Below are 22,754 nucleotides of genomic sequence, written 5' to 3' on the forward strand. Positions count from 1 at the left end.
TTACGTGGGAACAATCGTAGATGTTTTATTTGGAAGTCCCCAAAAATCTCAAGCTGAATCAAATAGTTGAGAACAAGCACGATTGGGCGAGACAATTAAGGTATATTTATTAACCATAGAACTCTTGAGCAATATGGAGCAAATGGCTGAAATTTGCACCATATATGAGTCTCAAACACATTATGCTGGATAAACTTAGCAAGTCGGACACAGAAAAAGTATTTGCCATGTGATTGAGTTTCTGTGGAATTTTATAACAGGTAAAACTAATTTAAACGGACTGAGAGCTGTGCATGATTGCCTGGAGCCGGGAAGTAAGACAAAATGGAATTTTCTATATGATAGAAATGTTGTATTTTCTGTTTGGGATGATGTACACGAATGTGTACATTTGTCAAAACTCATTAAATTATAGACGAGATGAGCACATTTATTTTATGTAAATCATCTTCTATAAAGTTGATTCAAGCCTGGAAAATTAGATCCAAGTTTGGTTCTTAGGAGCACTCCTTGTCACTTTTTCTTTCTTTCTTTTTTTTTTAGAAAAAGAGAAGCAGGCATAATTCCTCTTTCCTCCTCCCTTGCCCACCCTAAATTACTTGGAACTCATTGTGTCCTATGCAGAAAATAAGGCTTTCTTCCCGCCCTTCTGAAATGACAGCCTACGAGAGGTAGGAAGGCCTTTGTTAGGACTCCATACTTCATTTTCAACTTCATCTCTGATTCACTTCTTATGAAGTGGTGAACAAATTCCTTCATCAGTTAGCGAGTCCTGTTTCTTGCAGGTAAAAGGACTAGCATATCTATCTCCTTTGTCTGCTAGGATCAAGTGTCCCCACCCGTGGAATACCTGTACAGAGAGAAAAGCTGAAAGCCATGTTTTGTCCCTTTTTGAGGAGAACGGCAGGCCCTAAAGTTTTGGGAGAAGCTGAACTCCAAATGGCTTGCCAACTCTTAACAGAATTGCTACTTCTTTACAATACATTCTGTTTGTTGAAAAAAAAAAAAAAACATGTGAACTATGGTTACTTTAAAGAAATCTGCAACGTACACTTTAATAATACTCACTTTAAAGTCTGTAGGTCATATTCAATAATATTTATGGAATACTCGTTAAGCAGCAGGAATTTTGGTAGGTGTGGGGACCCCACTGCAGAGTTGAAAGAAATTACTACAATGTTCTTAGATACTCAGTGCATGAATAAACATGTGTGTGTGTGTGTGTGTGTGTGTGTGTGTGTATTTGTGAATGCACATTTACATAAACCTATATACAATATAGCATTTTGTAAGACACTGGGGTCCTGTTGCTTCCACAAAAGTGATGTTCATTAGACATGTAAATTAGCACTCTTTAACCTATAAAACACGAGATCATTCTTTTCAACTCTAAGGACTTGTATTCTTTTCTCTTTCCTTTCTTCCTTCCTTCCTTTCTTCCTTCCTTCCTCCCTTTACTAGACAGGATCTCACCATGCAACTCTGGCTGCCTTGCACTTTGCTACGTAGATTAGGCCTGTCTCAAACTCATAGGGATCTATCTACCTTTGCCTCCTTAGTGCTGAGATTAAAGATATGTACTATTTCACCTGACTATCTAAGGCCTCATAGTCTCTAAAAACTGTTTAAAGGCATTTTCTAATTTTCAAGGCCATTTATTTATATATATTATTTTTACCTCTGAGTTATGTTCTGTGTGTAGTGTCTGCGTGTGAGCATGTTTGGGAGCAGGGAGTACAAGGGTGTGGGTGTGGGCGGGTGGGGGGTATCTGGGTGTTTGGGGTGGGGTGAGTGTGGTGGGTGGAGTATGGGTAGGGGTGGGGGTGTGAGTATTTGGGAGGTGGGAGGGTGGGCAGTGGGAGTGAATGCAGTCGTACACCTACTATGAACATGTGAGAAAGTCAGAAAACAACTCCTGGTTTAAGTCCTCTACTTCCACCTTGTTTGGTTTGTGATCTTTTGATCTGTTTTCTCTGCCAGGCTAGGTAGCCCACCAGCTTCTGGGCATTCTCTTGTCTCTTCGGCAATCTCTCTGCAGTAGAGCTGCGATTCTAGACAGCTATGCTCTGGGTCTAGCTTTTAAATCTCAGGCCCTTGTTTTCCCACTGAGCCATCTCCTTAGGCCAATGGAACATTATTAAATGGTTATAAATCCACAGGTGAACAACTGTTTGGATTCTGAATGATTGTCTCAAACAGAAGTGTACTATTCTTTTACCATCACCTTAAACACAGAGCACCGTGTAAGCAACATTTATATTGATAAATGGAAAATATAATAGGTGATATTTAGAATAATGAGCTTGAATGTAGTCAGTCTGGAAGAGTGGACAAAAGAGATCATGGCCTAGATTTAAGATTTAAGATTTGGAAGTTAGACCCAAGAAAGGGAGCTAACAGAACAAAGATGAGATATGAGCAGAGAATGAAACCCAGGAGTGTAGTGCACCATAAACAGAAAACAGTCAACTCCATCGAGTTAAGGAAGGAGCCACAGAATCTGAAAAGGCCGAAGCTATTGATGTACCTGGCAGATGCAGTTGAGGGTTCATAGACGAAGAGGCAGCACTGGAACAGTTACAGAAGTAATAAAGCACAAAGAAATGGAAAGTGTGGGGCTATGACTGGTTTAGCAACAAAGATGTCGCCACCAAGCCCAAGGACCTGAGTTCCAACCCTAGGACCCACATTGTGAGAGAGAACTGTCTCCCAATAGGAGACAGTGATGAAACACCATGGCCAAAGCAAGCTGGGGAGGAAAGGCTTTGTTTGGCTTACTCTCCCACTTCACTGTTCATTGTGGAAGGAAGTCAGGACAGGAACTCAAGCAGGGCAGGAACATGGAGGCAGGAACTGATGCAGAGACCATCAAGGGGTGCTGCTTACTGCCTTCTTATACATTTCCCCTTTCTCCTGATGCCTACTCATTCACATACACAAATTGTGACACACATCTGTGTATATATATATATATATATATATATATATATATATATATATATATATATATATACACATATACATATATATGTAATTTAGAAATGAAAAAATGGGGAGTTTGGACAATAGAACAGAGATCTTTAAGGCAGCAGGGGAGATGCAAGTGTAACTGGTTTTGGTTTTTGCTTTGACTGAGATTTCTATTCTTAAGCTGGCTGATCCTAGTGCTGTAAAGAGAGCTCTTTGAGGGCGAACAGCCAAGCTATTTGAAGAATGGGAGGAATGGACTTTGATGCTAGCAGGAACCTGGACATAGTAAAGGACTGACTGTGTGGGTTAATTGAAAAGGGGGTGAAGGGAGCATGGCTGAGTTTGGGAACACAGGCTCAAAACCAGCAGCAAATCTAACTTGTGTTCACTTTAAGTATGGCCCAGCAAGGTAATCTATGACATGCCAGAAAAGTATTAGCTAGGTCACAGATTCACTGTGTGGATTGCTATGTTAATGTTTGTAAGAGTAATTAGAAAACAAGCCTGAAACAGTAGCACATTCTTAGAATCTGTGCCCTCAGGACACTGAGGTAAAAGGATCAAAGCCATCCTGAACTATACACCATGTGCCGTATAAAATGACATCATATAAGTATGGCTGTGTAAAGAAGGTCCCGTGACATGCTACTTGATCAGGAGTCAGATGAAAATTTAAAAATCAAAAACTGTTCTAAACCTCAAAAGCCATGCCAGTAAACTATGAAAACACTCCCATTAAACTACTAAAGACTTAAAAACTATGATATCTCAGTATTGGTGATGTTGTGGTAAATTGGGCCCCCTTGCTCACCCTGCTGAGAGCTTCAGTGTGTATGTCCTCTGTGAACAACCACCCCTGGGCAAATCGGTTAGCAATGCTGAATCCCTCTCTAGTTTCTTGACTGGTGAACTCTGACCTCCTCGGGACTTGTGCTAATTCCCAGGTTTACAGTAGAATGAGCCCCAGACTCCATTTTGCTTATTGTCTTTATGTCTTTTCACTACGATTCAGCTCCTTCACAAATTTCCTGTAGAAATCCTTCCAGAAGAAAGGAGGCAGAGCCTGGACACTCCACCTCACATCTTCCTCTCCTGCCCCTCCCCCGCTTACCGACATATCACCACTGAGCGAGTAAAATCCTTCCCTATTTGCAAGGCATTTTGGCTCCTCAAAATAGCTAATTCCAGAGTTGCAGACAACATCCTTAGAGACATCCTGGAGAGTACTCTAAGACCACCTGCTTTTACAAATGTTACCAGAAAAGGAAATCGCTTGAAAACTCTCATGTCCAGAACTTATCTAAAGGGATAAATATTCATTTCACTGCCATAACCATGAAAACACTGTAAATTTAAATAATCTTCAAAGGGATAATAACTCACATGTATCATCCTGTAGATGTTTTACAACTATAAAACTGTCATATTAAGTTGATTTCATGTCTAATGCCTTAGGGTTACTATTGCTGTGAAACACCATGACCAAAGCAAGCTGGGGAGGAAAGGCATTGCTTGGCTTCCACTCCCACTGCACTGCTCATCACAGAAGGAAGTCAGGACAGGAACTCAAGCAGGGCAGGAACCTGGAGACAGGAATTGATGCAGAGGCCACCAAGAAGTGCTGCTTACTGCCTTCTTATACATTTCATGCCTGGAAACACCATGACTGGTTTGCTAGTACCAAAGGTCTATATAAGTCATGCCACCATAGAAATCGCTTTGCCTGTGCTGACCATTCCGGGCTAGGCTAATATGGACATTGCTTTGTCTATACTGCCCATTATGATAACGACAATCACCTTGCCTTTAGTGACTCAGTGCTGCCACCTGTTCCCTACTACTTCAAAGCCCAATTACGCCCAGTGCATTTAATTCATCCAGACGAGCAACAGCTTCTCCAACCCTAAAGTCTCGCACAAGGAGAAGGGGAGCAAAAACCCCTTCAAATGTGTCAATGACCCTTTCACCATTTTGCATCTTACAGGATTAGTAAAGGGCATAGCTACTGGGCCTTTCCATTGTGGAGGATTAAGTGTTGCATCTACTCTAGCATTGCAATTTCCCTGAACCTTAAAATCTCTTCATTCTTTTTAGTAGACCGTCTTTTGACAAACGCCAACCATTCCAACAAATTTTTAGCACATTTTTAAGTGTATAAGCTTCCATATTGGATCTAGAATCTCTAGTCAGCGTGGCCCTATCATTAAACTTAGCCTGATCTGGTTTTAAGTTTCTCCCACCATTATTCTGCACCCATAAAATCCATTCTCCACAGACTTCAGCTTGAGTGAATTAGCACACTCATAAAGCCCTCTAGGCATGTAGCGCATTTCCTCACAGACTACACATTTATCTCCCCTCTAAGAACCTGCTTTTCCTTAAGGCTAAGCTATAGATGTAGAGGCAACTATTGGTGGGCCCCAAAGAACGTCAGCATTGTTCTGCCTGGCATCTCCTTCTGAGAAAGTCACTGCTGACTTAGGAAACAATGAAAGACTAATTTCCTCAGTCACAAGTAGAAAAGGCAATATTTCAGTGGGTTGGGGTAGGAATACCTCTGCTGATGGTGGAGAGACTACCAGTGAGATAATCCATTGAGAATCTGAGGGTCCAAAGTTCCCAGTTTCAGTAGGGTTTTCCCATACAGCTCCATCCCAAGTTATAGGACCCCATTCTTTGCCGATTAAAGCCCTCGCTTTATTTGCCGACATTCTCTGAGACTTGAATTTGAATTTTTGCTGGGATTCTGCCAACATTACGATGAGGGCTTCAGGATGATTGTTCTACTACTTGAGCTCTGTGACTGCTGGAGACAAGATTCTCTTACAGGGCACACTTGGAGACCTTCACACTGTTTATCGGAATCTAGAGCTGGTCCATTTTATTGCTGAGTTTATTGTTGCCATTCACCATATTCTGAGATGCTAGAAGTGGGTTAATTTTATCACAGAGCTCATTCTCTTCCTTTGTCAGTTCGTTCGGTGATGCTAGGAGCAACCAACTACCATCTCCTGTTTCCTTGTTTCCCCAGAGACTGTCAAAAGTGTTACATACAGTCGCCAAATCTGTTGCTTCTCACAGTTGATGAATCAAGATAGTCACATGTATTTGTCTCCTTAGGTTTGTAAAATAGTTCGTGCCATGGGCTTTCAGTACTCTCTGAGCTCAACCTTGTACTTTTTTGTTGCTCTAGAACCATTTGTGCAACCAACGTCTGTAGTAGTCAGAGTACTTTAGGGCAGAGGTTCTCAACGTGTAGGTCATGACCACTTTGGGGATTGTAATGATCCTTTCACAGAGGTCACATATCAGATATCCTGCATATCAGGTATTTATATTATGATTTATAACAGTAGCAAAATTATAGTTACAAAGTAGCAACGACAATAATTTTATACTTGGGGGTCACCAATAACATTAGAAACTGTATTAAAGGGTCAAGGTTGAGAATCACTGCTGTAGAGGAACAGAATAAATATATATATATATATATATATATATATATATATATATATATATATATACATACACACACACACACACACACACACACACACACACACACACACACACATCTTACAGATTGTGGTCCACCTAATCCAATAATAGCTGTCTATCAGCATAAGGTCCAGGATCCAGAATTCAATAGTTGTTCAGTACTTGAGGTTAAATGTCTCAGCTGGTTTTCAGTATACTCAAAAATCGGAAAGAAGTCGGCTCTAATGCCAGAATAGGAATTGACTTTCCAATGAGAGCTAGAGCAAGCAGGCAAAGAGAAGAGAAAGCTTCTTCCTTGAATGTCCTCTATATAAGCTATTAGAAGAACATGTGGCCCAGAATAAAGGTGGATCAACTCATCTCAAAAAAATATGGATCAAAGGTGTATCTTTTGTACCTTATGAGATCCAGATTAAAAGTGGATCTTACTTTTAATAATTTCACTCGATTTTACTCTCACTTCAAATAATTTAATTTAAAAAAAAAATCCCTCACTGTGTGCACCCTGCCCTTGGGTGTTAGCTAATTTCAGAAGTAGTCAAGTTGACAACTAGGAATCACCATCACGGTGTCTGTGTGTATGTGTGTGGGTGTGTGTGCAACTGCTATATGCAATCATAATTAGGGGAAAATTAAGAAGGCAGAGGTCATGAATTTAGGGGGCATGGGAGGAAATGGAAGGGAAAGGAAGGGAAATGAGGTAAATTCAGTGTACTCATGTATGAGATTTTCAAAGGAAACATTTAAAAAAAATGCAATCTCAAAACACTTAAAATGGGCAGTTTATATAATACTTTAAGGAAAAAAAGTATATATACCCAGAGAAGCTGGGGAATGCAGCTCAAGAGGACAGCACTTGCCTAGCATGTGTAATACCCTGGACTGAATCCCAAGCATTGTCAAAATAACCAAATAAATGAATATCATACCAAGGTTTTAAGAATAATAACTTTAAAAAAAAACTAAAGAAAAGAATGAGCTTTAATCTCGCCTCCCACCATTAAAAAAAAAAATAGGAATTAGAAATTATAAACCATGGCGCATAGTGTTACAAAGAGAACATGAGAAGCTGTATTTCTCTCCTTCCCTACCACCTTCCTCTCCACATGCACAATTGCTTATTATACTTCCTAATTTAAAAAAGCATAAATCTGCATAAACTCATAGCTATCTTTAATTTTACACAAAAAGAAACGTTTACACTTGCAAGAAAATAAATTTACATTGCTTTATATTTCTATTCATTTAGGGTCTGTTTTTAGGGTTCTTTCAATATTAATATAGTATTATATATGTATACAGGCAGTGTCTAATATGGAATATGTATCATATGGAATAGCCATCTTGTCCGTATACCCTGATTCATTTAACTGGTCCTCTATCTTTGGTAACTCTGCTTACTATATTTCCTCCCAAACAATTGCTCCAATTTACACTTCGGCCTACAATTCTTCCACATTCTCATCCATGGTGAGCATTATCCAAAGTCATAATGTAAACTTAAAAGAAATAAAGCTTGACATAAAAATACAAACAAAGGAATTCAAGTATCAATTGATGAGAACCTTCTATGTGCACTTATAAGAAAAATCTCAGCACACTTCTCTACTACACTTACTATAATGATCGTCTGTCTTCAACCTCATAATGTAGACTATGATGTGAGCAACTATGAATGAAGGGAGAGGAACTGGGTGTCCCAAGGGACACTGTGAACCCTGAGATTGTGTTACTCACTGAAAACAACCTGTTCCTAGTGGCGTAGCTCAGCCCTTAGCACACACCTCTAAATCCAAAACCATGAAGATATAGTTAGTGTGTAGAAGGAAGCACCGTGTTTGAAAGTAATGTCTAACTGAGTGGCAAAGTAACGAATTAGAAAAGGATTGGGACCGGAAGTCCCACACCCGCGGATCCCGGCCCGCAGCAGCTCTCTGCTCCCGGACCCGGTGAGAGAAAGACCCAACCGCCTGGTCAGGTGGGCACTCCTGAGGCTGCAGAGCGGAAGAGACCAACAACACTGCTCACCCCTGCCCACATCCCTGGCCCAAGAGGAAACTGTATAAGGCCTCTGGGCTCCCGTGGAGGAGGGCCCAGGAGCAGCAGGACACCTGCCTGAGACACCACCGGAACCGGAAAGAAACAGACCAGATAAACAGTTCTCTGCACCCAAATCCCGTGGGAGGGAGAGCTAAACCTTCAGAGAGGCAGACAAGCCTGGGAAACCAGAAGAGACTGCTCCCTGCACACACATCTCGGACGCCAGAGGAAAAAGCCAAAGACCATCTGGAACCCTGGTGCACTGAAGCTCCCGGAAGGGGCGGCACAGGTCTTCCTGGTTGCTGCCGCTGCAGAGAGCCCCTGGGCAGCACCCCACGAGCGAACCTGAACCTCGGGACCACAGGTAAGACCAAATTTTCTGCTGCAAGAAAGCTGCCTGGTGAACTCAAGACACAGGCCCACAGGAACAGCTGAAGACCTGTAGAGAGGAAAAACTACACGCCCGAAAGCAGAACACTCTGTCCCCATAACTGACTGAAAGAGAGGAAAACAGGTCTACAGCACTCCTGACACACAGGCTTATAGGACAGTCTAGCCACTGTCAGAAATAGCAGAACAAAGTAATACTAGAGATAATCTGATGGCGAGAGGCAAGCGCAGGAATCCAAGCAACAGAAACCAAGACTACATGCCATCATTGGAGCCCAATTCTCCCACCAAAACAAACATGGAATATTCAAACACACCAGAAAAGCAAGATCTAGTTTCAAAATCATATTTGATCATGATGCTGGAGGACTTCAAGAAAGACATGAACACACTTAGGGAAACACAGGAAAACATTAATAAACAAGTAGAAGCCTACAGAGAGGAATCGCAAAAATCCCTGAAAGAATTCCAGGAAAACACAATCAAACAGTTGAAGGAATTAAAAATGGAAATAGAAGCAATCAAGAAAGAACACATGGAAACAACCCTGGATATAGAAAACCAAAAGAAGAGACAAGGAACTGTAGATACAAGCTTCACCAACAGAATACAAGAGATGGAAGAGAGAATCTCAGGAGCAGAAGATTCCATAGAAATCATTGACTCAACTGTCAAAGATAATGTAAAGCGGAAAAAGCTACTGGTCCAAAACATACAGGAAATCCAGGACTCAATGAGAAGATCAAACCTAAGGATAATAGGTATAGAAGAGAGTGAAGACTCCCAGCTCAAAGGACCAGTAAATATCTTCAACAAAATCATAGAAGAAAACCTCCCTAACCTAAAAAAAGAGATACCCATAGACATACAAGAAGCCTACAGAACTCCAAATAGATTGGACCAGAAAAGAAACACCTCCCGTCACATAATTGTCAAAACACCAAACGCAAAAAATAAAGAAAGAATATTAAAAGCAGTAAGGGAAAAAGGTCAAGTAACATATAAAGGGAGACCTATCAGAATCACACCAGACTTCTCGCCAGAAACTATGAAGGCCAGAAGATCCTGGACTGATGTCATACAGACCCTAAGAGAACACAAATGCCAGCCCAGGTTACTGTATCCAGCAAAACTCTCAATTAACATTGATGGAGAAACCAAGATATTCCATGACAAAACCAAATTTACACAATATCTTTCTACAAATCCAGCACTACAAAGGATAATAAATGGTAAAGCCCAACATAAGGAGGCAAGCTATACCCTAGAAGAAGCAAGAAACTAATCGTCTTGGCAACAAAACAAAGAGAATTGAAAGCACACAAACATAACCTCACATCCAAATATGAATATAAAGGGAAACAATAATCACTATTCCTTAATATCTCTCAATATCAATGGCCTCAACTCCCCAATAAAAAGACATAGATTAACAAACTGGATACGCAACGAGGACCCTGCATTCTGCTGCCTACAGGAAACACACCTCAGAGACAAAGACAGACACTACCTCAGAGTGAAAGGCTGGAAAACAACTTTCCAAGCAAATGGTCAGAAGAAGCAAGCTGGAGTAGCCATTCTAATATCAAATAAAATCAATTTCCAACTAAAAGTCATCAAAAAAGATAAGGAAGGACACTTCATATTCATCAAAGGAAAAATCCACCAAGATGAACTCTCAATCCTAAATATCTATGCCCCAAATACAAGGGCACCTACATACGTAAAAGAAACCTTACTAAAGCTCAAAACACACATTGCACCTCACACAATAATAGTGGGAGATTTCAACACCCCACTCTCATCAATGGACAGATCATGGAAACAGAAATTAAACAGTGATGTCGACAGACTAAGAGAAGTCATGAGCCAAATGGACTTAACAGATATTTATAGAACATTCTATCCTAAAGCAAAAGGATATACCTTCTTCTCAGCTCCTCATGGTACTTTCTCCAAAATTGACCATATAATTGGTCAAAAAACGGGCTTCAACAGGTACAGAAAGATAGAAATAATCCCATGCGTGCTATCGGACCACCACGGCCTAAAACTGGTCTTCAATAACAATAAGGGAAGAATGCCCACATATACGTGGAAATTGAACAATGCTCTACTCAATGATAACCTGGTCAAGGAAGAAATAAAGAAAGAAATTAAAAACTTTTTAGAATTTAATGAAAATGAAGATACAACATACCCAAACTTATGGGACACAATGAAAGCTGTGCTAAGAGGAAAACTCATAGCGCTGAGTGCCTGCAGAAAGAAACAGGAAAGAGCATATGTCAGCAGCTTGACAGCACACCTAAAAGCTCTAGAACAAAAAGAAGCAAATACACCCAGGAGGAGTAGAAGGCAGGAAATAATCAAACTCAGAGCTGAAATCAACCAAGTAGAAACAAAAAGGACCATAGAAAGAATCAACAGAACCAAAAGTTGGTTCTTTGAGAAAATCAACAAGATAGATAAACCCTTAGCCAGACTAACGAGAGGATACAGAGAGTGCGTCCAAATTAACAAAATCAGAAATGAAAAGGGAGACAAAACTACAGATTCGGAGGAAATTCAAAAAATCATCAGATCTTACTATAAAAACCTATATTCAACAAAATTTGAAAATCTTCAGGAAATGGACAATTTCCTAGACAGATACCAGGTATCGAAGTTAAATCAGGAACAGATAAACCAGTTAAACAACCCCATAACTCCTAAGGAAATAGAAGCAGTCATTAAAGGTCTCCCAACCAAAAAGAGCCCAGGTCCAGACGGGTTTAGTGCAGAATTCTATCAAACCTTCATAGAAGACCTCATACCAATATTATCCAAACTATTCCACAAAATTGAAACAGATGGAGCCCTACCGAATTCCTTCTACGAAGCCACAATTACTCTTATACCTAAACCACACAAAGACACAACAAAGAAAGAGAACTTCAGACCAATTTCCCTTATGAATATCGACGCGAAAATACTCAATAAAATTCTGGCAAACCGAATTCAAGAGCACATCAAAACAATCATCCACCATGATCAAGTAGGCTTCATCCCAGGCATGCAGGGATGGTTTAATATACGGAAAACCATCAACGTGATCCATTATATAAACAAACTGAAAGAACAGAACCACATGATCATTTCATTAGATGCTGAGAAAGCATTTGACAAAATTCAACACCCCTTCATGATAAAAGTCCTGGAAAGAGTAGGAATTCAAGGCCCATACCTAAACATAGTAAAAGCCATATACAGCAAACCAGTTGCTAACATTAAACTAAATGGAGAGAAACTTGAAGCAATCCCACTAAAATCAGGGACTAGACAAGGCTGCCCACTCTCTCCCTACTTATTCAATATAGTTCTTGAAGTTCTAGCCAGAGCAATCAGACAACAAAAGGAGATCAAAGGGATACAGATCGGAAAAGAAGAGGTCAAAATATCACTATTTGCAGATGACATGATAGTATATTTAAGTGATCCCAAAAGTTCCACCAGAGAACTACTAAAGCTGATAAACAACTTCAGCAAAGTGGCTGGGTATAAAATTAACTCAAATAAATCAGTTGCCTTCCTCTATACAAAAGAGAAACAAGCCGAGAAAGAAATTAGGGAAACGACACCCTTCATAATAGACCCAAATAATATAAAGTACCTCGGTGTGACTTTAACCAAGCAAGTAAAAGATCTGTACAATAAGAACTTCAAGACACTGAGGAAAGAAATTGAAGAAGACCTCAGAAGATGGAAAGATCTCCCATGCTCATGGATTGGCAGGATTAATATAGTAAAAATGGCCATTTTACCAAAAGCAATCTACAGATTCAATGCAATCCCCATCAAAATACCAATCCAATTCTTCAAAGAGTTAGACAGAACAATTTGCAAATTCATCTGGAATAACAAAAAACCCAGGATAGCTAAAGCTATCCTCAACAATAAAAGGACTTCAGGGGGAATCACTATCCCTGAACTCAAGCAGTATTACAGAGCAATAATGATATAAACTGCATGGTATTGGTACAGGGACAGACAGATAGACCAATGGAATAGAATTGAAGACCCAGAAATGAACCCACACACCTATGGTCACTTGATTTTTTAAAAAGGAGCCAAAACCATCCAATGGAAAAAAGATAGCATTTTCAGCAAATGGTGCTGGTTCAACTGGAGGGCAACATGTAGAAGAATGCAGATCGATCCATGCTTATGACCCTGTACAAAGCTTAAGTCCAAGTGGATCAAGGACCTCCACATCAAACCAGACACACTCAAACTAATAGAAGAAAAACTAGGGAAACATCTGGAACACATGGGCACTGGAAAAAATTTCCTGAAGAAAACACCAATGGCTTATGCTCTAAGATCAAGAATCGACAAATGGGATCTCATAAAACTGCAAAGCTTCTGTAAGGCAAAGGACACTGTGGTTAGGACAAAATGGCAACCAACAGATTGGGAAAAGATCTTTACCAATCCTACAACAGATAGAGGTCTTATATCCAAAATATACAAAGAACTCAAGAAGTTAGACCGCAGGGAAACAAATAACCCTATTAAAAAATGGGGTTCAGAGCTAAACAAAGAATTCACAGCTGAGGAATGCCGAATGGCTGAGAAACACCTAAAGAAATGTTCAACATCTTTAGTCATAAGGGAAATGCAAATCAAAACAACCCTGAGATTTCACCTCACACCAGTGAGAATGGCTAAGATCAAAAACTCAGGTGACAGCAGATGCTGGCGAGGATGTGGAGAAAGAGGAACACTCCTCCATTGTTGGTGGGATTGCAGACTGGTAAAACCATTCTGGAAATCAGTCTGGAGGTTCCTCAGAAAATTGGACATTGAACTGCCTGAGGATCCAGCTATACCTCTCTTGGGCATATACCCAAAAGATGCCTCAACATATAAAAGAGACACGTGCTCCACTATGTTCATCGCAGCCTTATTTATAATAGCCAGAAAATGGAAAGAACCCAGATGCCCTTCAACAGAGGAATGGATACAGAAAATGTGGTACATCTACACAATGGAATATTACTCAGCTATCAAAAACAACGACCTTATGAAATTCGTAGGCAAATGGTTGGAACTGGAAAATATCATCCTGAGTGAGCTAACCCAATCACAGAAAGACATACATGGTATGCACTCATTGATAAGTGGCTATTAGCCCAAATGCTTGAATTACCCTAGATCCCTAGAACAAACGAAACTCAAGACGGATGATCAAAATGTGAATGCTTCACTCCTTCTTTAAATGAGGAAAAAGAATACCCTTGGCAGGGAAGGGAGAGGCAAAGATTAAAACAGAGACTTAAGGAACACCCATTTAGAGCCTGCCCCACATGTGGCCCATACATATACAGCCACCCAATTAGACAAGATGGATGAAGCAAAGAAGTGCAGACCGACAGGAGCCGGATGTAGATCTCTCCTGAGAGACACAGCCAGAATACAGCAAATACAGAGGCGAATGCCAGCAGCAAACCACTGAACTGAGAATAGGTCCCCTATTGAAGAAATCAGAGAAAGAACTGGAAGAGCTTGATGGGGCTCGAGACCCCAAAAGTACAACAATGCCAAGCAACCAGAGCTTCCAGGGACTAAGCCACTACCTAAAGACTATACATGGACTGACCCTGGACTCTGACCCCATAGGTAGCAATGAATATCCTAGTAAGAGCACCAGTGGAAGGGGAAGCCCTGGGTCCTGCTAAGACTGAACCCCCAGTGAAGTAGTCTATGGGGGGAGGGCGGCAATGGGGGGAGGGTTGGGAGGGGAACACCCATAAGGAAGGGGAGGGGGGAGGGGATGTTTGCCCGGAAACCGGGAAAGGGAATAACACTCGAAATGTATATAAGAAATACTCAAGTTAATAAAAAAAAAAAAAAAAAAGAAAAGGATTGGACGATTCTCATGAGAACAGAGAGAAAAAAGGCTATTAAAAGAGAGCTGTCCAAAGGAGAGGAGAGGAAGCAGTTTTACCAGTAGCATTTTACAGAGACAGGTTGAAAAGAGAACAAGCTAGACACAGTTGAAGACAGAACAAGCCAGAGAATGAAAAGGAACCAGAAGATTAGGAAGAGATTGCCAAAGTTAGCATCAGGCCAAGCAGAGCAATTCAGCCACAGGCCGAAAGAGAAGCCAGATTGAAGCAGTCAGCTTGCCGTGGAGTTTGAGTCAGAACAGCTGAGTTGAACCAGCCAGCCAGAGTTCAGAAAGAACAAGAAAGGGTGAGCTTATTCAGCAGTGAGCCTCAGAGGCTGAAAACATTCTAGGCCTAGACAAGATTTTACAGAGGCTGAAAGCTTCTGGAAGTAGGCCTAGGTTAGCAGACTGAAGCAGTAAGCCTCAGAGGCCGCAGTTATATCAGGAGAATAAAAGTTACTTCAATAAGTGGAAGTGGAGACTAAGGATGAGACAGGGGAATCACCATCAGTTCAGACCAACTGAGGGTACCTTGCAAGAACCTGTCTAAAAAACAAGTAGAGAAAAGAATTAGAAAAGTAATGTCTGTGCTAAGAGGGACATGAAGAGCAGAACACAGGATAAGAAAATACTCGTTTAGGCTGAAAGCAAGAAAGCCTTCAGAGTACAGGCCATTCGACTTGGGGCTTTGGAATTAGGTGTGTTTCCTGGGCAGTTCATAGAAGACCAAACCTGTGTGAAATAGAAGACTTAACCCTGCAGTTCTCTGCACAGCCCTCCCATAGCTGAGTAAATTACTCATTCCTGAAACGTTCCTAGGAAGTAAGCATTCCTACTGCCACCTTTTCAGGTGATACAATTAAGGCATACGCGGTCTACATTCTTTGCTCAACGTCACATAACTGGAGGCTGACTGACTGAGAACACAGACCCACGGCATTCAACTCACAGCCCAGCAAGCCGGTAGTGCATCGGTTGACTGGCCAGGAGAGGGAACCAGATGCAGACAGTGAAGCAAGTCGCAGAAGCCTAGCTGCTGTGAGAGATGGGTAAAGGAGCAGGGACTCAGAGCAGGGGAGAAGAGACCAGCGGGATGAGAATAGAATACAGTGAGTGGAAATGAGACATGTTAATGTTGAGGTAGATGGCTAATTGAACGCTTCAGTCACAGCCCTTGTACCCGTCCCCTCTCCAAATAATTTCACTCTTAGTCTCCCAGTCAAGTCTTCATTCCTTTCCTTTTGATTATTTTATGGGCCGTTTTCTGGGTACTTCTGTTCTGCTAGGGTGTGGTCACTCCTGTGTAGTGTGGACTTGAGAAAGGGCGATGCTAACCCATTTTGAAGTCCACAAAGTACTTCTCCATTCCTCAATAATGCACCGATTAAATGACACTAAGATAGTGGTGATCAGGCGGGTTGCCAGAGAGGAGTACCTACCCTTTGGGTTTTTCCCACCTGAAGGAAGAGAGAAAGGCAGTTGATATTTCCCAGGCACCCTGCCATTTCCTCCATCATCGCCACAACTGCTCGTTCCCTCCTTTGATTCCCCGCCGCTGATGTGTGATCGTGCTCTCGCTTATTCGCACCCTCGAGGATTTTCCTTGTCCTCTTCTAATGTACCTTTCTAGTCCCTTGAATAGCAACTCTTCCTTTGATGCTCTTAGATGAGCCAGGGGTTTACTCACCATCTTCTAAGTCTCCATCCCCCACTCCCCACCCCTACGCCACGCCCCCTTTGCATCTGGTTCAATTACAAATGTTCTTAGAAGCTTTGAGATGTCAGTCTGCAAAGTAGGAGGACCTGGTCCTTTTCCTTCACATGGTTTCTATTTAGGAGGACGTTGTTAGGCTTATAACATTCTTAGGGCTCTAGGCTGGGACTTGCTTCTGAGAAGGTTAGGTGGGTCAGATCTACCTACTCCCTCTTCTCTGCAGACCTGCAGCTTCATGCTGTCTCCTCTGCTCTGCTCTGGGCTTTGGTCTTTACTGGTTTCGAGCCTAACCAACCCTTGAACTACGTTCAGCTGCTATGTGGGTAATTTTCACTTAGCCAGCGTTTCCTAATTTTAGTACACGTTTGATTATACTGGGGTTCTTTAGCAAATTTTGATACCTAGTCAGTCCCCAGTCACCCTAGGCTTGATACGTTATTGGTATGGGATAGCATGTAGAACGTTAAATTTCCTTTAATTTTATTTGGGTTTTCAAGATAGAGCCTTACTGGGTAGCCTAGGCAGGTCTTGACCAGGTAATTTTTGTTTTGTCTCTTTGTTTTCGAGACAGGGTTTCTCTTGTGTAACACCCTTGGCTATCCCGGAACTCAGTGTGTAAACCAGGCTTGTCTTGAACTCCTAGAGATCGGATGCCTCTGCCTCTCAAAGGCTGAGATTAAAGGTATGTGCCACCACCTCCTGACTTGACCAGGCGATTATAAATCTGTTTCACCATGCTCAGGCTGACTTTGAAGTTTTCAAGAGCTATATAATGTAGCAGGAATTCCAGTGTGTGGCAAATGTGACAGGTGAAGGGACTCCTAGTCTACATTGCTGTTATCCATGAAAAGCAATGCTAGGACCTTCCTTAGACTTCCACCAGTTGTTTCTTGGAAGTATCCTTTTCCTAAGTCTCCAGGCAAAAAGAGCTCCAGCTCGGGCTGGGCTTCCTGGTCCGGCAACCACTGCCTGGCTTTCTGTCCTTTGACTAGCACTTGCAGTTTCTTCCCCTTCCCCCTAAAGGACAGTCCACAGCTTCTATGCAGACCCATGTTTAAGTTTAAGATTCAAGTGCCAAAGATCTCACAAGGCTTTGGATTCTTTTTTGGTTCACTATCAACATCGCCAAAATGGAGTGCACCACTGGAAAGTTTTCTTCCCTGCCTCTGGAAGGTGAACACCTGCCTTATCCGGATAAACCCCAGAGAGAAGTTTATTACTCAGGATTCCTCTGGACCTCACAATCATGTGCTTGCCAAATGTGCTTTACCTTAAACTCCACCCTGCTGGCTTTCTCTGCTTTGCAGACTGCAGTGGTGGGTTGAACCTATAGTCTTCCCCAACCAGAGCATTTTTGGTAAGTCAACTGATCTTCCACTGCCAAGATCTGTTTTCTCAAAGGTGTTACTGTTGCCTGTAAACTTTCTAAGATGCAAATGTGGTCTAGCAGCTGCTTGTCCTTAAGTCCTGGAAGGGGCAGCATTTTGTCTTTAGGATAAGTATTGAAATGCCTTAGCCCTTCCTGAGTTTTGCTTCAAGGCTGACCTCTGGACAGTTTCCCTTCCACCTGGCTTTAGAATGAAATCAAACCCCCTTGAGCTAACATTTAATGAACCCGGGATGACTCTGTTATCTCACAAGTTTGAGAAACACAGCCCTCAGACCCGCCTTCAGCACTTCTGAGAGCCATCTGGCCTGCCAGATAGTGACACTGCTCTGACCTGGTAGCAATGGTGGCCTGAGCCCTTCTCCCAGCCTCATTTTTCCTCAGCTCCCCTTCTGGAGTAAGGCTCCAGCTCTTCTGGGGCCTAGATTTTGCCCTCTCCTTTTCCATTCATGAGTAGAAAAAACAAAACCTCTTAGTTGTCATCCTGCTTCTGGATCTACTGACGCCACCTCCCTCCCCCTTATCTTTCTTGCCGCTGGAATTTGAATTCCTTGCTGGGAGCCTCAGAGTCTTTTTTCTTTTGTTTTTGTTTCATTTTGCTTTGTTTTATTTTGAGATAGAGTCTCAAGTAGCCCAGGCCTCAAACTCTCCACATACTCTAGGCTGTCCTTGAACTCCTGACCCTCCTATTTTACCTCCCAAGTGCTAGGATTCCGGGCGTGTGTTACAACACCAATCTTTCCTCGTGATCCTCAAATGCCAGTACAGTGGTTATTAGAATAAATATTTGTTGATCGAATTACTACTGGAAAGCAAAAATGGAGGAGTCCGTTATTAAGTAAGCAAAGAAAACAGGCATCTAGGCAGAATAAACGATATAGACAACTACGGGAATTTGAATTTAAGGCTTGAGGTTCTATACCAATTATTTAAAATGCAAGTAGATATACAAGAAACATAAGCACATGATCAGTCAGTTTAAATACAAACAATAGACAATGATGTATGCAAATTGAAATAGAAAAGAAATTTATTGAGGCTGTCGGTTAGGCCCGGAATTACTAGGAACATCAAAATGCCAGGAGTTGAAAACAGGCAGGAACACAGCTTGAAGCACAACCTTAGCTAAACAAAGGAGGCCCTAGCTCAGTGCTTCTCAACCTTCCTAATGCTGTGTGGCCCTTTGACATAATTCCACAGTGATGAGACCAGATGGTAAAATTACTGTTACTACTTTGTAACTATAATTTTGCTAGTTAAGAATTGTACTGTAAATATCTGATATGGAGGATAACGATACGTAACCACTAAAGAGTCATGCCTCACAGGTTGACAAACACTATTCTAACCCATCTGGGTTGTCTCCACCAGCACGGAACAAGGGTGTTGCCAGTTCCCCTGCTGATGCATGGGAGTGGGTGTGTCACTCATGCTCTCGCTCTGTCTCCCTCATCCTTCCCAGGTCAAATCAGACAGGTTCAGGTGGGCACGTTGAGGTCTGACTATATGTGAATCTGCAATGTACCATTCTGGATTTCTAAGCATTCTCCTGCATCCACCGAGCCAAGAATCATCTTTCAGTGAATTTTATAAAGGCAAACTATGAGTGGTGGAGCACCATTAAAAACCATCTCTAGCAGCCGCCGCGATGTTGATGGCCAAGAAGAACCGGATTGCCATCTATGAACTCCTTTTTAAGGAAGGCGTGATGGTTGCCAAAAAAGACGTCCACATGCCCAAACACCCCGAACTGGCAGACAAGAATGTGCCCAACCTTCACGTCATGAAGGCCATGCAGTCTCTCAAGTCTCGAGGTTATGTGAAGGAGCAGTTTGCTTGGAGACATTTCTACTGGTACCTCATGAATGAGGGCATCCAGTATCTCCGAGATAACCTGCACCTACCTCCAGAGATCATGCCCGCCACCCTGCGCCGCAGCCATCCCGAGACCGGCAGGCCTCGGCTCAAAGGTCCAGAGGGTGAGCGGCCTGCAAGATTCACAAGAGGGGAGGCTTACAGAGACACCTACAGAAGGAGAGCTGTACCCCCTGGAGCTGACAAGAAAGGAGGCTGGTGCTGGCTCAGCAACCGAATTCCAGTTTAGAGGGGGTTTCGGTCGTGGATGTGGTCAGCCACCTCAGTGAAGTTGGAGATTATGTTGTGTTGAATAAACTTTAAAGAAAAACGTGAAAAAAAATCATCTCTAATATTATATAGTATTATATATATAACATTATTAAAATAGTGAATTAACTAAAGTCTTGGAACCAAAACAGGAAATCAGAATAAATATATCATTTCTAGGTGATTATAAAATCAATTATAAACAAACCCTAGGGCTCTGTTACTTCCTGAGGATCATGTCAACATTCTGTATATACTATGACATCAGGGACAAAATAAAAAGATGGCATAGTAACAAGCATCTTTTTACTGATGTAATTGTTGTCTTAGAAGCTTATTACTCCCGTCTGCCAACCTAGGCCTAGTCCTGGAATCTTCTAATCTCCATACAATCTACCCTAGGCCTAGAATATTTTCAGCCTCTGAGACTTGCTGCTGAATAAACTCACCCCTTCCTAGTTCTTTCTCATCTTTGACTAGCTGATTCAACTAGCCTTTCTGGTTTAAGCTCCAAGCTGACTGGTTCAATCTGGCTTCTCTCAGCTTCTCCTAAATTGCTCTGCCTTGTACTAACTTGGGCAATGTGTTCTAATCTTCTGGCTCCTTCTCATTCTCTGGTTCATTCTGTTTTCACCTGTGTCTGGCTTCTATTCTTTGCAACCTGTCCCAGTAACACTGCCGCCTTTCTTTCTTTGCACTGCTCCCTCTAAGCCACCTCTCATTTTCTGTTCTAATGGGAGTTCCTATCTAGTGGGCAGATCCTATTATGATAAATCCTCCCTGATTCATCATGATGTTTTCTGTCACTCAATTTGATATCACTTTCTTTTTTTTTAAGATTTATTTATATATGTATATGAGTACACTGTCATTCTCTTCAGACATACCAGAACGGGGGATCAGATCCTATTACAGATGGTTGTGAGCCACCATGTGTGTCCTGGGAATTGAACTCAGGACCTCTGGAAGAACAGTCAGTGCTCTTAACCGCCCGGCCCTTGATATCACTTTCAAACATGGTGCTTCCTTCTACAAACTAACTTTACCTTCATTGTTTGAGATTAAAGGTGAGTACCAAGGGTGTGTCGGTATTCTAGCCATACTGTAATCCAGGACTTGCATGCATTCCAGCCAAAGTAGCCATGTTGCTGTATTAAAGTCCCTCTACACAGTGGTCCTTGGGATTTTTGCAGTATACCTAAAGAATGGAAAAGGGGGTTCTGAACACTGGGGAAAGACGGAACAGGCTTTCAGCTTCAGGTCTGGACTACAGCATCAAGAGTTTGCCATCACGGCAGAGACAGAATCTGAGTATCTGGTTTGTTTGAAAAAGAGGCAGGGATAAGCAGTTCACATAAAATGTCACTTCTTTGTTCTTGATTTTAAAGAGAACTATTCCTTTTAAGAAGAAAAATAGTATATAATTAAGATTTTCAGGGAATATTAGAAGTACAAAGATAAAAAAGACAAAATACCCCCTGACCACAAAGCGCTAACAATTGGCATCATCCTAAGCACCCTTATCCACACAGACAGGCAACCCCAGAGCAAGTGCTCCCTCCAGAAAAGGCTCTGTATGAGACAGAAGCACACAGAGAGGAACTCTTTCACAGTCTCATTTCTCAAAGTAATTTTATATGTATATAATAGGATAAAAAAATAAAGGCCTAGTTGGGTTTCATAGTTTTTAACATTGTTTTATTATAAACAAAACAAACAAACAAACAAACAAACAAACCCAGAAGACCCAGACTCTAAGTTTAAAAGCTTATTAAGGGGATTGGGAAAGGAGTAACCAACAGTAAGCATATTGAAAGGCATATGGAACCCACTATTTTATAAGCTTTGTGTGCGTGTGTGTGTGTGTGTGTGTGTGTGTGTGCGCATGTGCGCGCGCGTTTGCCTGTCTGCCTGTCTGTCTGCCTGTCTGTCTGCCTGTCTGCCAGTCTGCCTGTCTGTGCTCCTCTCTAAAGTCAGAGATTGAAAGAAGGAAAGAAAAGAAAGAAAGAAAGAAAGAAAGAAAGAGAGAGAGAGAGAGAGAGAGAGAGAAAGAAAGAAAGAAAGAAAGAAAGAAAGAAAGAAAGAAAGAGAAAGAAAGAAAGAAAAAGAAAGAAAGAAAGAGTAGGTATGGAAGGATAGGTAGATATATAGATGGATGATGATAGATAGATAGATAGATAGATAGATAGATAGATAGATAGATAGATGAGAGACAGATGATGGATGGTCGATCAGACATACAAACATACATACATAAATACAAACAGACAGACAGACAGACAAAGAGCTAGACATGGGGCCAGGTGTGAGATTCTTCCCTATAGCTGGTCAGATGATTCCTGGAGGCTACTATTATTGCTCTTGATTTCCCACAAAAACTTGATGGTAAGACTCCATTTCTGAAGACACCACAATCATTTGTCATGGGACATGACGAATCAAATTAATGTTGACAAGGAAGCTTCCTCCCTGTATAGGCTACTACTAGAAAGTGCTACATAGGCTGCTAGGGAGAAAGGAGGGTCAGCAACAGTTTTACCCAGCCATGAACCCTGTATTATAAGGGTAAGCAGGGTAAGCATGTACTTTCTGATTATATTTAAGGCCAGACCTACAGTAGAAAACACATGCCTGGCATTACAAATCTGGCCTAGAATACATGGTTAAGGAGTATACAGGCTCTAAGGGTAAACTATTCT

General features: G+C 41.7%; 1 protein-coding gene across 1 annotated transcript in view; it reads left to right on the plus strand.

Moving 5' to 3' along the window:
- Nucleotides 1–19,573: 19,573 nt before the first annotated feature.
- Rbs10l2 (ribosomal protein S10 like 2) overlaps nucleotides 19,574–22,754 on the plus strand; it is a 159,912-nt gene continuing 156,731 nt past the window's right edge. Inside the window, exon 1 of the mRNA XM_039095520.2 lies at nucleotides 19,574–20,147. Within this exon, the coding sequence (XP_038951448.1) occupies nucleotides 19,580–20,035 (456 nt within the window). The 5' untranslated portion in view covers nucleotides 19,574–19,579 and the 3' untranslated portion in view covers nucleotides 20,036–20,147. The remainder of the gene's footprint in view (nucleotides 20,148–22,754) is intronic.

The sequence above is a fragment of the Rattus norvegicus genome, chromosome 1, assembly GCF_036323735.1.
Source record: "Rattus norvegicus strain BN/NHsdMcwi chromosome 1, GRCr8, whole genome shotgun sequence".
NCBI lineage: Eukaryota > Metazoa > Chordata > Mammalia > Rodentia > Muridae > Rattus > Rattus norvegicus.